This window comes from Cygnus atratus, chromosome 7 (genome assembly GCF_013377495.2).
Source record: "Cygnus atratus isolate AKBS03 ecotype Queensland, Australia chromosome 7, CAtr_DNAZoo_HiC_assembly, whole genome shotgun sequence".
Classification (NCBI taxonomy): Eukaryota; Metazoa; Chordata; class Aves; order Anseriformes; family Anatidae; genus Cygnus; species Cygnus atratus.
Genome location: NC_066368.1, coordinates 37,808,388 through 37,828,418, shown reverse-complemented (window position 1 = coordinate 37,828,418; position 20,031 = coordinate 37,808,388). Strand labels below are relative to the sequence as shown.

The window sequence follows — 20,031 nt, the reverse complement described above, 5'->3', positions numbered from 1 at the left end:
TTGTCTATTTCTGCCTCAGTAGTATCCGTTTCAGGACCCGTATCCCACCCCGCGCCCTGCCTGACCATTCCACCCAAGTTTTCCTTTTCAGACCTGCTGTCACAGTAAGGAGTTCCTGTGGTCCTTACTGGCAGTGAAAGATGCCTGCCTCAGTAGAGACACCTGACTTGAGCAGAACAACCCTGCCCTCTCACTTCACATCTTGAGGTCCTACCTTGGACACTTGAAGGGGTTTTTTCTGCTCAGAGCCCCCTTGCAGCCGGAAGCCCCAAGGGGCACCTCCAGACAGCGTGATGAGCATTTCTTCCTCAGCTCCCATGACTTCTGCGCTTCGGATATTTTGTCTTCCCAACGCCAAAACAGACTCCGGTTTTTAACAGGCAGTATTTCCCCTTCCCATCTTCACCATTCACGTTACGACTCCCCAGTCCCCCAAAGGCCCTCTCCTCACTTCTTCCTTCAACTTCACGCACACCAGAGGAGAGTGGAGACCATCAAGCCCAGCCTTCCCCACTCTTCTGCGCTCCCAGCTGCTGCCCAGCCTATGATTAGACATTTGATTCTGCTCCTGGGAAGGGGCCAGCGCCGTCCCGCACACGTGTCCTGTCAATCTCCCCCCGTGCCCCTCGGATCCTTCACCGGAGTGGGGCTGAAAATAGCTCATCCCTGGCCCTGCACAGCTCGGGCTCACACTGGGAGTTGTTCAGTCAGCACTTTTATTTCCCCGTCCCACCCCAAATACAAATCCCAGAGCCGCGCAGCACTCGTTGACAGGACGGTTTGGGGCAGGGACACGCCTCGGGGACACCTTTGTGCAGGTTCAGGTGACAGCACCTGACCCTGAGACCGAAGCGGGGCAGGCGGCAGGCTCCCCGCTGAGGTCCCCTTCACTGCCCCGTAGCCAGGGGAGCGGCTCCGGGCCCGGCTCTGGGCCCGGCTCCGCGACTGGGCTCCCCCCGAGGCCCCCGACGCCCACCGCTACCACGGGGCGCCCTCCGGGCCTGGCCCCCGCCCTGACGTCAGCGCCGTGACCGCGGGCGGGGCGCGCGCTTGAGCGCCGCCGGCGTCAGTGCGCGTGCGCGGCATCCGGGCCCTAGCGGGCGGGGCGAGGCGGTAGCTGAGGGTTGGCGGGGAGTGCGGACGTGGCAGGCGACGGGTGGCGGGGTCGGCGGCCGGAAGCGGGCCCGGCAGCGGCACCGGCAGTGGCGGTGAGTGGGGGGCGGGCGGGGGGAGGCTGCGGGGCCGCCCGCAGCGCCGGCCGCCGCGCCCGCCGCCGCGCCCCGAGGTGCGGCCGCAGCTCCCTTCCGCGCCGCGGCGCCGGGGCCTGCCGGGCGCTGCGCGGGGCCCGCTCTGCCTCCGCGCCCGACCCCGCCCGGCCCCGCCGCGCCGTGCTCCCGTGGTGGCCCCTGGGCTCCTTCCCGGGGGCTGGGCAGCCCTGCGGGGCCCCCCTGCGCTGCGGGACCGGAGCTCGGCGGCGGGCAGCGCGCGGCCTCGGGGAGGCGAGGGGAAGGAGAGGAAGGCGGCCCGGCCGGCAGCCCGGCGGGGCCTCGGAACGGAGGCGGCGTGAGGTAGGCTCTTGCTGGCCGCCTCCGTGCGCCTTCAAGTTCGCTGGTGTGTCGCTGCAGCCCGCTTTGGGTTTTGTGAGCGCTGCCCTCTGCAGTGGGATGCAGGTCGGTTTCGGTTCTCCCTGGTCTTGGGCCATAGCTCAGTGTCCACTGTGTGCGTGTGGCGATTTCACTCAACATCCGCAGGGCTTCGTTGGCAGCTGTTACGCTGTGCCTAGAGCCCTGTCTAAACTTCCCCATGCTGCAGCAGGCAAAAGTTGTGGCAGGAACACAGGTGAACTGTTTACACCAACATCATAAGTGTCCGCTAGAGTTGTTAACATTTCTTATGATAACGTAAAGAATAGAGATTTTCAGTTTGGTGCACAGCATTAATTTTCAGCTGTTAATGCAATAGTTTCATAGAAAACATTTCTAGTTTCTTTCTGTTAAAAGGTTCCTGAGTAAACGGTACTAAAGGTTCAGGGAAAATGTTAGAGGGGGAGAAGCTGCCATCTGACATACAACACACAATGCCAGTCTTCGTTTACGTGCCAAGTCACATCCCTAGAGCGAGGTGGCTTGTTGCAGGTGCTGTCTTAGGCTTTAGCCTTCGTAATGTGGAGTTCAGAGTGGATCTGCAGATCTTTGGTGTTGATGGTTTTTTTCCCTGTCATAGAATAGGTAATCTGGTTATGGGATTGTTAGAAATACACTTAGCCTAAAATTCTCCCTTAGAGGAGACTTGCTGTACACTGTCAGCAGAAGTATAAGCATCTCCTATTTTGTGTGGGAGAGGTTCTCACATCTGGAACTGTTTCCTTCTGCTTAAAGCTGTACCATTCAGAAGAATCCTTTATTGCTATAGACAGTGTGAAGTGGAAAGTGATGAAGGCAATATTGCTTTTTAATTTGCTGGGACAGTCACTACAGGTTCTAATTTCATGGCTAAAACCTGAATTCTGACAGAGAGCAGATGTCTAAAGGATTATTTATTTAATGAGTTGTTTAATGCTTGTACCTTTTTGAATGTTTTCTCCAGCTACTTACTGTAGGACTACATTTTCTTCCTGTAACGTTTATTATCAGAAGGGTCAAAAATCCAAGAAAGAATTGGTAGTTGGTTAAGGAAGGGCAAAGTACAAAGAATGACTGAAAATAATCAACAACAAGGTCTCACAGAACAGACAAGGTGGATGTTTCTTGTTATTTAGGTTTGATCTTCATTAGCAATGAGTTGTGAAGATAAAGCTTGTTTTTACATGTTCAGTGAGGTTCATTGTTAGCACAGAGATCGTTAAACTATGAACCAGGCAGTCATGCACCAGGAAAAGCTAATTGTGAGATTTTCTGGTTTCCTGTGAGTGATAGGAATTGTGTAACGCATATTTGCGTAGAGGAAGTCAGAGTATAGATGCTTTGGGTGAAAAATGGGCAGTGTTACAATGTATGTGCAGAAAGGTTGTGTACCATTATAATACCCCTTTGGCCTTACTAGTTACTTACCTGTTTGTTTGTTCTTCCTTCTGGCTTCTTCTATAAACTTTAAATGACTTTCAACTTTTCCTAATCAATTATACTTGTGCAGAGTTCACCAAAGTGTAGTCAGATGACTTCACACATTGTAACGTGTACGTGGAGTTAAAGCTAAGGAAGGAGATAAATCTTTCGCTGTCATTTTTTTGATGTGTTATTTCGAATGACTTTTGCCCCTACAGGACTGTTTTTTAGGAGCAATGCCCATGACTGAGTGTTTGTGATTTTTTTTTTTTTTTAGAGCTTTATTCCAGAGGTAGAGATGTAAATCAGTCCTACCATTCAACTTCTCTCAGTTTTATCCTTTTTTTTTTTTTTTTTTTTGACTTAAAATTCTAGTGATGATGATAGGGATTGGAAATAGTGGTAGGCTTAAAGTCAGGTAAAGACTAAGACTTTTAAATTCCATATTCAACCACTTCTGCAATCTTGTAACTTAAATTTGTCTTGGACCTTGCCAAAGATGGACCAAAGATGTCTTGGACCTTGCCAAACAACCTAACAAAATAGGGTTTGAAGTGGCTCTTATTTAGAAGAACATGGAGTGATCATACCTGAGAAGTGAATGATAGATTGAAAGACCTTTTCAAAACAGTCCAGGAAGGACTGGCCTCTGAAATTCTGCACCAGGACCTGTTGTGTCAAGAAGTTCTAGCAGCTAATCTATCTTTTGTTTTCCTGAAAGTCTTTGGTGAAAATACTGAGGCTTCTGGACTTTCACTGGTGTAATTACATTGTGAAGTTTCATTTTTAAAAGTGGATGTCTTACACCTCTTGTGAGCTGTCAAAACAGATGTTTTTGGCTCAGAGATTCAATTCCCGTAGTGTCACTTGAGTTGATTTGGACAAATGTATGGGATGCATGCTGCTGTAACGGCCCAAGCACTTCCAGATCAATTGCCAGTCTTTGGTTTCCAGGATATGAGCTTTTTTTCCAGAATTCTCTGTCGAAAAACAAGACAGGAGCTTCTTGGATCTGAAGAAAGTCAGGTATTCAGTGAGTGCTTGTAGAGGACATCATAAAGTTGTAACTGAAGAAAAAAAGCAAGGATGTCTGCTTTTCAGGAGAGTGATCTGAGAATGGTGTAACTTTGCTACTTCTCCAGAAAGTTACAGCCTAGATGCTTTAGAAGCCCTGTAGATAATCTAATTGATCTGTGGAGATGCTAATTGTTCCCTTCTGTCCCATCTTTTGGAAGGGGTTTTGTTATCTGTGGTCAGAAATCAAGTTGGCATATTTCCTTCAGTTCCAGGAAAATATAACAGGCTGTGCTATCCTCTTTTTTTATTATTTTTTTTTTGAACAAGGATCAAGTCTCTCCAGAAGTTGAAACCAACAAGGCTTTTATTTCTCTGGGACCAGTGAAAAAAGGGCTAGCATCTTTCTGAAGAAAAATAATTTTGCTGTACACACTTGGTGTAGGAAGCAATCAAGAACTGATGAGATCAAGCTTCTCAGTTTCAAAAGGGAATTAAGTGAATGCAAACCAAAAAAAAATTATGAGCTTGCAGTTTGCGAAGACTGGGGAGGCTTGCTGATTGAAACACTCATATGAATCACCAGTTGTTATTTTTTAAATAGGCCATAAAAACTGAACTGTAGTCTTTGTTTGGAAACTAAGGAATCCAGAAACCATTACAAAAGTTAAAGATCTGTTCCCAGTATTACTGTGTATTTTTCTACCATCAGTTTGTTGCTTACCAGCTTTGGTTGTCAGTCTTATTGAACAGTATCCCAGTATAAATTTTAACTGTGTGTACTGACACTATTTTGACCAAAACATCCATGGTCAACTGCCTTTGTACAGAGGAATAAAAGAAAATGACAGTGATGGCTGTATATTCTGCAAGAAAATTGAGTTATTTGTAGTAACATCCACTTGTCATAGTATTTACCACTAGCATCAGTCCTGGTTATTGGAGCTCTGTGTATTGTAACTTGTGAGTAGTAATATGATGTTCGATAGCATCTTAAAATATTACGTTTGGCTTAGTTACAGTAATGTGTTACCATGTATAAATGAATGTCCTCGGTACTTCTGTCAAGTGGAACAGCTTTCTTTCTCTATTTCTCACTGTATGGTGTACGTATTTCATTCTTTCTGTCCTCTTTCTTCATGTCATAAGAAATAGAGCATAAAATCCTCCCTTTTCCCACTTCTCTTCGAGTGACCAGCTTCTAATTTATGTACACTTTTTTTTGGATGCAGGCAAAATGAAATCTGTTTGATAAAAATGACTTGTACTGGGGGAGAGGGAAAATGGATTCATTCAGTGACAACTCTTTTCCGCCTTCTCAGAAGTGGATACTCCTGGCCCTGCCCTTCATGATATTCCACGTCGGTTATGAGCAAGCATGCCACAAGCCTTACATTTAGAGCAGGTTGAGCAGCCAAGATAAATGAAGCAGCCTTGTCCGCAGTTTCAACACCAAGCTAATTCTCGAGTCTTCCTCTTCCTTTCAGCTCCCTCTTTGACCCTCTGCTGCTACAGAGCAAGTGTCAGTTTGTGTTGTGGTGGAGGTTGGCCTGTGCTGGCTGTTGCGTGGCCAGCTAAAGGTTTGAGGTGTATCTGCCTTTCTCTCAGTTGGGGCGCTTTGGAACCACACAAAGGAGATAATTACCTAGTTCTATTTTACATAGAGTCTATCTCAAAACATTTTTCTCTGGAAAATTTGTATTAAATGAGCTTGCCTGTTGGTCTCAGTATTACTGAGAAGAGAGCAGGAAGCAGAGAATACTTTCAACCCAAGTGGGAAATGCTGATGTTCACAGGAGGGAAGGGGAGAAAAGCTAACAGGAGAATAGTAAAAGGTCATCGGGTGGGGTCACCTACTGAATATACACTCAGACCATTAAGTCAGAAGTTGTTTGCTAGGGACACCCTTGAGGTTTTGCCCCATTGTGCTTTGGAGAGAAATAGAATGAAAGATTGGTCTTTTCTAGCACTGTTGTAATTGCTTGGACAAACCTGAGATATGTTCAGGAATATTCACACTGAGTCCTGCAGAGTTTTGTAGGTGTGACGTGTAAAGAGTGCCTTAATGATTATAGCTCAGGAGGTGTCTTGCAGGATGCTGCTGCTTATCCTGCAGCTTTTCCTGGAAGAAGGACCTGTTTGTAGGAACAGTGACTGGAAGCCAAATTCCTCACAGACAATCCAAAAAGCAATAGTGAGGGGCAGGAAGAAGAGAAAGCAGCCCTCCCTCCTTCCGCAACTCCAAGTGCTGCCCGTATGTTCTGAGCCACTCAGGTAGAGGAGTTCTCCCTTTCTTTAACCCCCAGCTTTGCAGGAGGAGCTGTCCTGCTTGTCTGGTTGCACTGGACAGAAAAAGGATGTGGGTAGGTGCGTGATTGCAATGTGGTACTAGTTGCCTGTTTGGGGAGGAAGAGGTTAACCTTCGGGGAGCTGGGGAAGGGTGCTGGTCCCAAAGTCCAGATTTCCTGGCCCCGTGACTGCTCAGGTTAGACTGTTCTGCAGAACTAAGTCAAAGGTGGAGTGGGAAACCTGAATCTTTAGCAGTGACTGTCTTGCTTGCTGTAATCATGTTTAGAAACTCTGCAAGCTGATCAAAATTCGCTGTAAGCTGTTGTAAATGGCGTTATATGTTACTCTCAACAGTAAATTACCCTTAAATATTAAAGAAAAGTTTTTCTAAACAAAAGCCTTCTCACTGCCTCTGTGCAGCTTGAAAAATAGAGATATAAAACTTCATTTCCTTTCATATAAAGTTAAATATCTGATTTTCAGAGTAAGCATTGGCATGCTTAGCATTAAGACTTATTGTGTTTACTAGCTCTAGGAGGTTAAATGTTGAATGTATGGTATTACGTTATCTGTCTTCTGTAAAGAAGTAGATGTGTGGTGTAAGATGTGTTTTCCTTTCATATAATATATGTGCACCTGAAAGAATTCATTTGTACATGGATGGTTCTTACAGGTCTGTAGTTATTTTAGTACCCTTTGCGTACAATTGTTGTGCCAATTGTTGAAATTATTCTTTGGCATCATATTTTTGATAATGTAAGAAGTCAACCTTAGCATTAGTTGGCATCCTGTAATCAAGGAATAGGCAAAACAGCTCGGATATCTGTTATCCACTTGAGTTAAGCTGTAGACTCCTCACTGGGATTTACCTCAATTGGCTGATGGCTGTTGCAGATGTATTTGTCTCCTCTGTGTTAAGATTTACTATTTATCTTTAATGTGCAAGTTCGTTGTGGGGTTGGGGGTAAATATAGTTACTCACTTAAGCTTGCATTTTTATGTAAACTGAAGTCTTTTTTAATAAATCAAATTGCTCTCCCAACACAGGTATGTTTACGCTGTTACTGCAGATACAGTGTTAGCTGAAGGGGGTAACAGTGACACATGGAGCATCCAAAGCAGAACAGGGGATGCAGAAATGTCCTTGAGACTGCAAGGGAATCTCCTGCCAGTGAAGTCATTTGTGTGGCCCTTTCCAACTGAAGGGATCTGTGGTTTATCTGTCTGCTTGGTACCATGGCTGTAGGAACTGCCTACTTGGTTTGGGGTCTCCTAATGTCATTTCTATTTTTCTCTTTATAAAGCTAGAGGGCTTGGGAATACATCTATTAAGATCTCTTGCATAGCTTTGCTAAGAAACTTTTCTTCTGTTTCTGACGCTCTGTTTCCAGTCTTACACTTTTGTCTAACTTCCTTAGTGACATCTTAGCCTGTGCTGCTTTTCTATTTCGAGTATCTTTCCTAGATGAGCATGCTGCTTGTGGAATATGCTAGGTTTCTGAAAATTATGTATACAAGGACTTTAAATCATTTGCTGTTTGAAAACTCTCAAAATTCTATGTTGTCCCTGTTCAAGATACTTTCAAACACTTCAAGAAGCAGCCTGTGTGGATACTGTCTTATAGCAAGAAAGCATGATCTAGGAGGGTAGCGTAGAGCTGAAAGATGAACTCGTGGAGTGTTAGTGAAGTCTTACGTTAAGGAATCTTTCGTGTAAGTCGTGAAATGGGTTTTCATTGGTCTGGTGATTTTAGAGGCAGAAGTAGTTCGTAAGGTGTCTCAGGAAGCTTGATATCTGATGTGTAGTGACAAAATCTTTTTTTCTAAGAAGCTGATCAGAAGTCTAACCAGTACAGAACAGTGAGTAAGTTGATTGGAAAATTTCTGAAAATATTGTTCTCTAGCTCTTGTAAAGCATTTATCTTACTTGAAAAAGTGCTGTGCAAGAGTAAATTACTGTTAACATTTTAACATCGCTAGTGTCTCAGGATCTCTCATTTCTGTGAAAACAGTAGAGAAGTTGGCCAGTTTGGTTTTATGTCTGCTAAAAGCCGTTTTTCCCCCCCTTTTTGCAGGTGAGATTAGTTTGGGGATGTGAATACAATGAGTGTAAACCAGCAAACTCACACAGGGCCTCCTTACGGGCAACCTCAGCCTGGATATCAGGGATACCAGCAGCCTGCCTACGGAGGACAGCCATTGCCAGGGGTTCCTCACTCGCAATATGGAGCTTATAATGGTCCGATGCCAGGATACCAACAGCCAGTTCCTCCACAAGGTACTTCTCAGTCAAAACTTAATGAATGATAACCTGTGAATTGTTGCGTGTGGATTTTTTTCTTTATACTTCCTATTGTTTGCTTTTATGGTAGCAATTATCTTCTGTATGTAGCTTGCATGATGTTAAAAGTCATGTTCTTTCTGTATATGCTCAGGTTATTGATCTGTCACTTGTCTGTTTCAGTAGGGCTTGCTCTTTGCCTAATAACTCATAAAATTAATGTGTTGAGAAACATGGCCTAGCTTTTTTCTGTATGCCCTTGCCCCATGGTACTGAAGCTCTTGAATAGAACAGTATTCCTGAAGAGGTCATGTTGAGGGGCAGTGGTTGATGACTGTTACGTATTTATAATAGAGTCCTCGTTACATTACTGTGTAGAAGGATTAGTGCTCTATCTTGAAGGATTAAGATGTACATCTCTAGATATAAAGCATGTTTGGAGCTAGTTTCTCTAGTATCTTTAAAACCAATAGAAAGCTTCTAGACATGTGGGCATGCTAATGTGTTCCAGAACTTTCTTAGTTCTGCAGGATCATGTCACTTGTTTAGATTTTTTGGGTTTGAGTACCTAAACTGTACTGAGAGATGAACAGTGACTTTAACATCAGAAATGTAGAGGAGAAAATACTCAATTTTTGCACTGATTTTCTAAGGAAAGGAGGTGTGTGCTAATGGTCTCTGTGTCAGTCAATGAGAAGGACAAAACAACCAAAGTGCCTGCTGCTGAAGTGAAACTAACTCGAGCGGGAGACTAAAATTTGCGTACTAAGAAGGAGACTTCAAGGGGAGCTAAGTGGTTACCCTGGATTTTTTTTTTTTGTTGGAGCTAAAAATGTGGTATGCTTAAGGACTGGGGTTATTCAGTTTTGCTCCATCTTCCTCTTCTTTCTTGAATTCTATTCCTCCCCTTCTCCCAGTGAATCTCTTCCAACAGCACTCTTAATCCATGGGTTTTGAACTAGTTTCAAAGAGGGTTTAAATTCCTATAAAAGTGATGAAAATCAGAGCTGGGCAGAAGAAAGAAATCCTGCTTCCTGGAAAGACACAGGCAGAGCTTTGAGCGCTCTGTTTGGCCACTCGGTGTAGATATTGACCAAGTAGTGTTTCCTGCCCCATGGAAGGAATGGGGAGAAGCTGGACTCTCAAATCTCAGTTGTAAGGTTGCACATTTCGTACCTGCTCTTGTAAATTCAGGATTGCTATGTTTAGAAGGAAGGAATGTAAAATTCAGAGCACTAACACAATAACCAGAAGTTGACCTTTTGTTAGCTGCTGAATATGAGATCCAGCTAGAAACAAGAGGCAAACAAACAATGCATTAACAAAAAGAGCAGACAGGTGATAGTGACAGTTTCTACTCCCATCTTTATCATGTTATGTTCATTGTAGGTCTTTGCAGCAAGATTGGTTGTAACTACATAATGTAGAGGGGAGAGAATTCATTTCAGAAGCGCTAGGGTGACAGGAATTTAGAGAACACTGAGGGGTAGAAGGAGAACTGCTAATGCTACTTTGTGATCTCAAAGTGTTTGTCTTAAGGAGGAGGTATTTGAGAAAAAACACCTTAAGAAGTGCTTGGAGGGACTGAATGGAGAAGTGTTGGCAGCAGGTGCCATCCTCAGTCAGGGAGTCTTCATGTCTGAGTTACATGACAAACCCTAGCTCTAACTGATGGAAACATGGAAATGTTGTGCCAGTGATGCTAGCGTTGCTCAGGAGCAGAAGCGGAGTACTGCACTGCTAGCTGAGAACAGCAGCTTCCTGCTATGAGAATGTTGAAAGAACCAGGACAACTTTGCACAAATTTTTCATTCAGTCTATCAGTTGTGCTTTTGATGAGACTGTACAGTTGACAGTGCAAATACGGTTGTCTGATTACTAGTGACAATTAGGTTGCTGCTGGATTACCATGCATAGGCTCAGTTTATGACATTTTTTACACTTGTGTTCATGTTAATATATAAACTGTGTTGGTAGTGTATGTGGTAGAACAGTGAGCAGTATAGAGTATGGGATAAATAGTAAATGTGATACGGATTTTATGTACCTGATAATTTCTGCACAACAGACTGTCCTCAGCATTGAAAACACTGTCTCTTGGTGCTTTCTCTCTGGCTTGATTTACTGGTGTATTCTGTCTTTTCAGGTTATTTTCCTTCCTTGGGGTTCCCTTCGAAGGGCTCTCCTGTTTCTCTCAACTCTGACACTTCTCTTGCACCTAATTTCATAGGTAAATGGTGTCCTTTCTTTGGGAGCGTTTGTGGTGTGCCACTCCTACTGTGGGGAAGGGGTGGTTCTCTTAACCATCTTCTGTGCCAAGGTTCCTTTCAACATGGGTGTTTATCTCAAAGGTGTGGGTACCTGATTATTCAGGCAGAGGTGGATGGGACACCTCCAACTCTATTTGTAGGCAGCACTCCAGAAACACGAATAGGATATGAAGAAATAATTCTAGTAGAAATCCCTTATGTCTGCAGATTCACAGATAGAAAGCAGTCACAAGTTGGTTTTTAGAGGTTGATTTCAAAACCTGAACTGGTCCTTGCAGGTTTTGTCAAGAAGCCTTAGTTTAAAAGAATGTAGTGTCCTGCTTGGGAAAGAACTAAAATGAGAGGTCTGAAATAAAAACATTGTAATGCAGAAATGAACAATCTCCCCAGCTATGGGGAATTTGGTCTTAAAAGTCGTGGGATTTTTATAGCTTGGGCTTTAATTTAAGGGAAAAAAAAGTGTTTAGTTTTTTAGATATAGCATAGAAGCTAGGAATAATTATGATTCAAAAGCTGTGGGTTGAAGAAATTAATGTTTTTGCAGAGGTAGCAATGAAAATACAAGAATAAGAAACATTGCAAGAAATCATATTATTTTTCCTTCTTTCTAACTAGTGGTATTTTGAAAGAGCTATTCCAGCAGTGTCTATTTGTTTAGAAGAATAGGGAGGCAGAACTAGGCCAATTCCATATAATCTCAGGGCTTTGAGTAAAATCACAGGCATTTCCCATTATGCTGTCATCTGCCTCTGTTTTGAGGTCTGTGATGAGTAAGGACAGTATCTCAAAGGTATTGAAGAGGAACTTCAAGATTTCTCAAGAGCAGTGAACCTTAAGATGATAAACCACTAGATATTCATATTCCTTTAAGTGATTTTTTTCCAGTGGTTATTTGAGCAGTCTGTGCTAATGGTTAGAGAAGTACGTTTGTGACAAGAACTAGAAAAGAAGACTTTTGAAGCTTTTTCTGAATTAAACATGCATTTGTCAAATTGTATGCATGTTAAAGCTGAAAAAATATGTAATCAATGTAAAAAAAAAAAAAAAATGGGAAAAAAAGCGTATGCTTTCAAAGACAAAAGATGACAATGCCAAACAGTTTAGATGTACCGTGAAATGAAATATTCCAAAACAAATGTATATCAAGTATATCAAATTAACACAAAAAATGTTACAAAAGACATTCAGAAATAGAAATACCACAGAAAGTGACAACGTAAAAATGGTTAGGGATCAGGAGATGCTTGGCCAGAGGAGCAGTAAGACAGAGGTGCTATAAAGAAAATGTTTAATGAGATAAAGGTATATAAAAATAATAAATTTATCTGGAAATTGAGTTCTGAATCTCAAAATGAAGAGCAGGACGAGGTTTAGTAAAACTTAAAACCAAAGGGGAAAAAAAGATCAAAAGCTACTGGTCATTCATAAAAGGTCTAGCTAACTCCTTGAATTTACTCCCATAAGCTTCCAAAAATGTACATGTAACAGGTAAGATAAAAATGTGAGTTGAAACCTCATGCTTTGGTGAGTAAATTATGCGATAGAATTGAGAAGTGGCTTCTCTTATATGTTTTCTATTTCGTAATGGTTCCTCACAGGAAGGCTTCGGAATCCCTTCTGAACTTGTCACGCTGTTGCAAGACACAGCATTGTCTATGTGCTGCTCTGGTCTTCTCGCAGTTTAAGGTGTTTGAGTCATCTGTGTTGAACTGTACCCCATATATGAAATATGTTCCATTGTGGTTAGCAGGCGTGGTCACATGTCTGTTCTATTTAACAGCATTTTTTTAACGTAATATTATTAAAATAGAAGTTTATATTCTCTTTTTTTTGGAAGTAAATGCTGCTGTTGATCTGTTGGCATTGTATCCAGCATTTTGTGGTCTGGAAAGTGACAGGACTTAATTTAGAAGCAAATAGGTTTGGTCTGTGACTGAACCAGTTCACTTTGAAAAATGAGAAAGTATTCCTGTTACTCTGCAACCTTAAGAGGTTGGGACTGGCCCTCTGTGGTGGCCTCTGCTATGTTGTGTATAAAAGCAGCTGGTAGAACTCAGTTTTTCAAAACTGAACCTATTTGCATGACACACTTACCCCTTAAGTAGAGAAAACTGACCTGTAATGACCATTAGGTACCACTTAAATACTCTTCATACTCTGGATAAAAAATAATTGGACTTGGAGGGGGAGGAACCTAATACCTTTCTGACAGGAACACGGTTGGTTCTTCGTCAAAAGATGAAGTCCTTTTTAAAAGAAATCTCCATGGTGCATATTTTGTACTTGATGTTTGTGGGGGTGTGACTGGTGACAATGGCTAAAAATACTTGTTTTCAGTTTTGCTACTAATACGGTTGTATAAATGATTTGCTGCTGGAGTAGTGTTGATACATCAATTTGGCCATCACTAAACTCCTTTTCCTCCTTTGATTTTTCATGGTAGCTGTTTGAAGCCCTTGTTTCTGTGAATAATTTGTGATTTTTTTTTTTTTATGTCTGCAGGTTCGGTAAGAGCCCCTGCAACCTCTGGAACATCTCTTTCTTCTGGTCACCTCGGGTACAGTCCATTTGGACAAGGAGATGTGCAGAATGGGATTCCAGCTTCAACAGCACCAATGCAGAGGTATACACAAGAAAAGAAGGTTGTAACAAAGGCCTAACTTGGTAGACCTAGGCTATGTCTAGACCTTTTAGGATATAAAACAAACTAAATGCATTGTTTTTGCTGTGGTGGGCATTGACTTTTTTTTCCTTATTGTTTTGAATCAACATTTTACCATAAGGAAGGGTATTTGTTAGAAAATAGGAATATCTTCAGATAAAAAGGTTATGGAAGGATATGGGTCAGTGACTGGTTGATCAAAACCACTTCTCCTCCAAAGACCCTTTTTTTGTGGTAGTCATTTTCCCATAAGGAATTTCCTGATTCCCATGATCTGTCTTGTTTGGAAACAATTGCATCCACACAGTAGCTGTATTTGGTTCCCTGGCAATGTGAACTAGGCTTTCTGGAGCGTGTTGCTACCTGTTACTACTGAGTAATTCCTTAGTATTGGTTCTGTTTTTGTTTTTTTTTTTTCCTGTTGTGGATCCCTGAGTTGTCTCCATCTTAAGTTCTTGGCATCTTAAATATTGCCATTACCTGTGGGGTGAAAGGGGCAGCAGTCCTACCTCCTGATTACTAGTTGGGGGGAAGGTGGTTGGTTTTTGCTGCTTTCTGGATAAGCTGGAGAGTCCAAATCCTTTGAACAACGGAGCCTTCTTAGATACCTGTGCAGGCAGTATTGTTTCTTACCCTGTAGACTCCCTTGCAGTATTTGATTTATTATGATAACTAAAATGGAATTAACAAAAAATACTTTGAACATAAAATTTGTGTTTTTAAGAAGCAACAGATTTTTATGATGAAAGGGATTTGGACCTGTGCAGGATATGTAATTATTTTTCAGAAACGTAGCTACAGTGCTTAGTTTTTAGTTCATGTATATTATTGACACCTAGCTAGTGTTTATATGGTAGAACAATTTATAAAGGCATGGGGAATTGTAACTGCTTGCATAATGGAGGACCCAGTGAAGATTCTCATCTCCCCTCTCAGGCCGCCTGCTTCTCAGCCGTTTCTGCCAGGCTCAGCACCCGTGCCTGTCAGCCAGACATCTATGTTCCAGCAATATGGTCCACCTCCAGCCAGTGTACAGCAACTCAGCAATCACATGGCAGGGATGACAATTGGCAGTACTTCAACCTCTGCTCCTCCCCCAGCTGGACTGGGCTATGGTAAGGTTTCCTGTCCCTGAATCCTGAAATGTATTCTGGTTGTAGAAAATAAGCAGCTTAGGCTTTGAGGCAGGGGACAGGGCGGGGGGGAAAAGAAGGCACTGAAGGAACTGTCAAGTTTCGTATCCCTTAGCTGTTTGAATTTAAGAGTATGATCACTTAAGGTTTGTCTCTGTTAGTACTGGAATGTCCATCTGAAGATGAGAAAATTTTATTTATTTATATATATATATATATATATATATATATATACACACACACACACACATTTATATATATATATAAATATATATGTGTGTGTGTGTATATATATATGTATAATGTGTGTGTGTGTATGTGTGTATATATATATATATACACACACCAATTCAGATGCTCTAGAGTGAAGGGGTTTTGAGTCTTCTGTGATCTATTTGGAATTAAATGTTTTGAGGATAGAAAAAAATGATGGTAACGTCCTCTTTTCTTCTTAAAAGGTCCCCCAACATCGGTTCCCCCAGTCTCAGGGAGCTTTAGTGCAACAGGATCTGGTCTCTACACACCTTACACTGCGAGCCAAGGACCCCCTCCTCCCAGTGTGTCTCAGGGTCTTCCTTTGGCACAGCCTCCCTTTTCTGGTCAACCAGTATCAACTCAGCGCCTACCTACTCAAGTCCCTGGTTTTGCTCCACCTCCATCTTCTACAGGGATTGGACCTTCCTCTTATCCTCCTACCACAGGTGCCCCAAGGCCACCTACCATGCCAGGCCCACCGCTGCCTGTGCAGACAGCTTCTGGACCGCCAACTTCACAGCCTCATCATGTATCCTCACCACCACCACCTCCATCAACTCTGTCAGGGCCTCACCCAGGGCCTCCCATGAGTGGCCTCCGTGGACCACCTCCTCCCACTCATCCTCCTCAGCCAGGTTACCAAATGCAGCAGAACGGTGAGTATTCCTAGCGTAGGAATTGTAAGCTAGGTGTATTCTCTGCGTGCTGCAAACTGAGAAACAGCTTTCAGGTTTGTAACTTGCAAACTTCTGGCTTCACTTCAGAGCTTCCCTCTTGTTTCCCTGGTGTGAAGGACAAATCTAAGACAAAGAGTAGGATTTATCATTCTAAGCTATTTGTCATGCAGGTTTTAATCAGGTTAATGTAATTAAAAGAAGCCTAGCTTACTTGGCCAAAAGTGTTCAATGCTTAGTGCTATAATAGTGCAAAAAGTTGTGGTCAAATTGTAATACAAACTTAAATTTGATGTCTGCAACCTTGTCTTTCAAAAGTAGAGATTTGAAATCCTGAAAATCATTATTATAGTTTTTAACAATATGCACACTGGGTATGAATATACACTGTGTATTAGAGGAGTGTTATACATTGAAAAGGAGTTGCAACTTTTTCTTCTTTAATTCACAAAGCTGGATTTTTCTCCTTGTAAAACCCTTCACATTTCATGTGTGCTCAGAAGTAATATCACTTGAACTTTCTGGATTATAAAACAGTTTTGGCTGATTTTTAATCAATAATGTTTGCAGATAGCTAGGATAAAGTAATCATGTGCAAGTGTCAGGATTGAAAATCCTGTCCCCCACATGCAGCCTTGCAAAAGTAGCCAGGTAAATTACTTGTTTAAACATCTGTCCAAATTGCTATGAACTGTAAAAACACTTGTGGGGTGAATCACAATGTTATTCCGTAATTGACTGGAATTGTGTAATGTGATGTGAAATTACTTCCATGAGTTACAAAACAAAAGAAGTTGTCATGTGTTAACTTATTACTGTGCTTTCAGGCAGTACAAAACTGCCTGAGAGAAATCCTTGCATAACTCGAGTTTGAGGCATTATGGGTCATCTGCTGGCTATTTGGCTGTTCTGTGTGCGCTTTCTATTAGGCAGTTCTGCAGCTCAACCTGAATATTCATAGTACATTATCTTAATGCATGGTTTAATCATATATTTTAAAACTAGTTACGTTAGTCTTAAAACACAGTGTTTCTTTAAATCTGGTTTTAAGGAAGACTGTGTCTGTTTGTCGGATCATTGTTAGAGATGTACTGAGTTGAAACATTGATAAATGTGTTTAAACCTAATTGACTGAAAAGCGTGTAGTTTCCTGTTGCAACTTCTTGTTTTTTTTTTTTTTTTGAAGAAAGGAAAAATGGGAGGTGCTTGATGAGGAATTGCCTCATGTTAGCTAATGTTTGATTCCATTGTTTCTTTCTTGTAAGGTTCCTTTGAACAGGTGAGGGGCCCCCAACCAAACTATGGAGGAGCTTATCCAGGAACACCAAATTATGGAAGTCAGCCTGGACCACCACCTCCACCAAAGCGCTTGGATCCAGATTCCATTCCTAGCCCTGTAAGCCTACTTTGTTCTTTAGTGTGAACTCTCCCATAGTGTCTTTATGTTAAACAGAACTGACAAAGTCCAGAGCTGAAAGCAGGTTTCTTCTTTCAAAGAACAGCAGTATATTTTCCTGCTTGCTTTTCCCTAGTATATCCAAGCTTCAGTCATTTCTTATGAATAAGCCCAGAAGACTAAAGAAAGGCATTGCATATGTAAATCACTGCTCTAATTTCTCAGGTGGTCTTCTGTACCATGTTATGGTTTATGTTTTGGAGATCCTGGAGGGCTTTGATTATACTTGCTTGACCATTTCTGAATTCCTGCTCAACTACTTTCCAAGGTGAACTAATTGCTGGTTTTGAGGTGGCAAGCTATGAACTGTATGTTCCAGGTTTAAAGTATGGTTCATAGGAGATGGTTGTAGTGCTTTTCTTTTCCTTTTTCCCCTACTCTGTCAAAGAGCTGGTTAGCTTTCTTTGGGTCATTAAGTCAGGACACTACTTCAGTCAAATATGGGCAACTTCTCAAATTAGAATTATCTTTTAGAATGGAGTCTCAGAAAAGAGGAGCAATGATGTGTGATGATTGACAATGATGAGTAATACTAAGCCTGGGAGCATTGTTGCCCCTAGTCTGCTGTGCTGTTCCTTCCACTGCTCCTGATATTGTTCTGTTGTCTCAGAAGGCTACAATCATTTGATAACAGGAAGCATTTCCAGGACAGTGCTTAAAATCAGTTTACTTAAAAACTATTAAAAAAAAAAATTAGTTTTGAGTTACAGCTGAGGTCTTGACTGTTGCTATTCAAAATTACTGCTATTCAGAAATGGTGAGCTGTTTAGACTCCAGGTTTATGCAAGGCCTGGGACTGCAAATTTTTTTACGTGGAATATAAAAACTTGTAATTGCTTGTCTGCTTCTCTTCTCTCCCACTAAATGAAATCTCAAATGGCTTGTATCAGTTACCTTCATTTCAGCATGTTCTTAAAACGTAAATCCCCAATTTCTAACCGAAATGAGCACGTGAGCCACTACGTCTGTTAGCAATGTGTTCGGTGCCCAGGCCCGATACAACCTCAAGACTGATTTTTAGGTTCAGTGTATGCTGCAGAAGCTGGTGTTTCTTGTTGCATGAGCCAATGTCCAAATACCTAATTCCAGTGCTACAAGTTTGGGTAGAGAGAAGTAACACTGTTACTCTTTGTTTTATTATTCTCTTCTCTTCTTTTTTTCTTTTCTTTTTTTTTTGTGGCACTCTTTATTTAAAAAACAAAAAATAATAAAGCAACTTAATGAGCTGCCACCCCAGCAGAAACCCAGGCACAGAATAGACCCAGACGCAATTCCTAGTCCAGTAAGTGCTGTATCTATGTCAATTGTAGTCTCTGTGTTGGTGACCATCTATCTGTGCATGCCTGATAGCTGACCTTCACCTCACTAACCCTCCATCATTAATCCTTTATCCTTTCCTTGCTGTCTTCTGTTTGCCTTATCAAAATGAGTATCATAACACCACAAGAGGTTGTTCAAAATCTTCTCTTCTGTGATGACTGGTGAGGCAATAGAAAGCAGATCGTTGCAGAAACAGATCATGAAGAATGTCTCCCCTTTACTTTTCTGATCCTTAAAATATCTCCGTCAGGTTCCAACTGGCATTTTCAGTGTAAGCCATCGGTATAATTGTCCGTATAGCACATCCCATGTTAACATACACACAGCATGAGCCTTTGTAGCCATGTCTTCTACCAGTTCTAAGCAGAATTTGATTACAGTTCTTGTTGATACCGGTACTGGGCTAGTGCTTCGAAACTCTAAAACTGAGGAGAAACTATTTTTGTTTGTATGTTAATTCCTGTAAATCTCTTAGTTGACTAATATGAGGTCCGGGGAGCCATAAACATTCTTTCATTATCTGCTCATACATAACCGTTACATTTTGATTTTGAAAATAGAGTGGTTATGTCTAGAGAACTCTACCTAAAGAAAAAGCAGCTACCTTTTGCATTGGAAGAAAAAAAAAAAGCAATGACCCTTGTATCAATTCTTCGTTGTTTAACCAAATTTGGTCATACAACATAAAACAGCTACAAGCAGTGAAGTCACAAATGTCAATCAGTCTGTAGGCTTTTGAGATAGAACTAGATTTATCCTAGAAGTCACTGTCTGATGCTATGGGTGGTGTTTTTGCTGGCTCCTTGGAAGCCATAGTGAGAGGGTAGAAGTTTTGCTGTGCAAAATTCCGCATTTTGTGATTTGACTCTAAACAAAGGTATGTGTGTTTGGTGGCAAAACAGCCGCTGGCTTTAATGCTTAGATTCAAGCACTGGAATGGTAAAGGTAGTTAAAAACGTGTAAGAACAATCTTCTGTTCTTATGGATATTTTAGTCAAGTAAAACTGATGCGTTTCTGTTTTCTTAAGTACATTTGCATTAATGAAGAAATTGAAATTGTAAGAAATTTACAATTTTTGGCAGTTTTCCGCTTTTGTGAAGTTTAAGCTTGAATCATTTTCAGCTCTAGTGAAACTTCACTTTCCTCATCCCCAGAATTCAAATCATAAATTCTTGAGCACTACAGTGCAATAAAGATTTACAGTTGAGCTGGCAAGCATGTCCTTAGGTCAGAGCTGCAGTGGATGAAAATAAATGCATGCTATGAAAGCAGTGGGAGCACAACAGAAAGGAAAAGTCAGGTCATGTATAGAACTTCACCCTGAGGCTTAAAGAAGCTTCTGATTTTAATTTGGCTAGGACTAGTAAACGGAAACACTAGCAAAAAAATCCTTTCTTGACCTAAGTTTGCTTTTTATGAGTTCAGATTAGGCCTTAAAACACAAAGTATGCTACTACTCAATACTTGGGGAAAATACCATTTGTATTTTATTGTTAGTCATTCAGTAATAATTGAAATCCAGCTGAGAGGTGACTGCTTGACAAAACCTGCTTGCCGTAGACCTTTTATTTTTAGAGCTAGTGGTGTTTGCCTCAGGATCCCTTTTCACTGTCTTACAGATGCAAGTTTTAT

At 41.8% G+C, this 20,031-nt stretch overlaps 2 protein-coding genes across 7 annotated transcripts in view; one reads left to right on the top strand and one right to left on the bottom strand.

The window, feature by feature from the left end:
• Positions 1-319, bottom strand: part of SYNPO2L (synaptopodin 2 like) — a 32,265-nt gene extending 31,946 nt beyond the window's left edge. Inside the window, exon 1 of the mRNA XM_035541029.1 lies at positions 215-319. Within this exon, the coding sequence (XP_035396922.1) occupies positions 215-319 (105 nt within the window). The remainder of the gene's footprint in view (positions 1-214) is intronic.
• Positions 320-1,068: 749 nt separating this feature from the next.
• Positions 1,069-20,031, top strand: part of SEC24C (SEC24 homolog C, COPII coat complex component) — a 34,654-nt gene continuing 15,691 nt past the window's right edge. For 2 of the 6 annotated variants that reach the window (XR_004778126.1, XM_035543161.2), the window contains exons 1-6: positions 1,069-1,208; positions 8,423-8,625; positions 13,401-13,521; positions 14,497-14,675; positions 15,152-15,604; positions 16,888-17,018. Coding sequence is in view for 4 of the 6 variants with exons in the window: in XM_035543161.2 (XP_035399054.1) it covers positions 8,451-8,625; positions 13,401-13,521; positions 14,497-14,675; positions 15,152-15,604; positions 16,888-17,018 (1,059 nt within the window). In the remaining 2 variants the exon portion in view is untranslated. Of the gene's footprint in view, positions 1,209-1,551; positions 1,569-8,422; positions 8,626-10,774; positions 10,859-13,400; positions 13,522-14,496; positions 14,676-15,151; positions 15,605-16,887; positions 17,019-20,031 lie in introns of those variants that run through there. The other 4 variants (XM_035543194.2, XM_035543182.2, XR_004778131.2 and 1 more) reach the window with 4 other exon arrangements.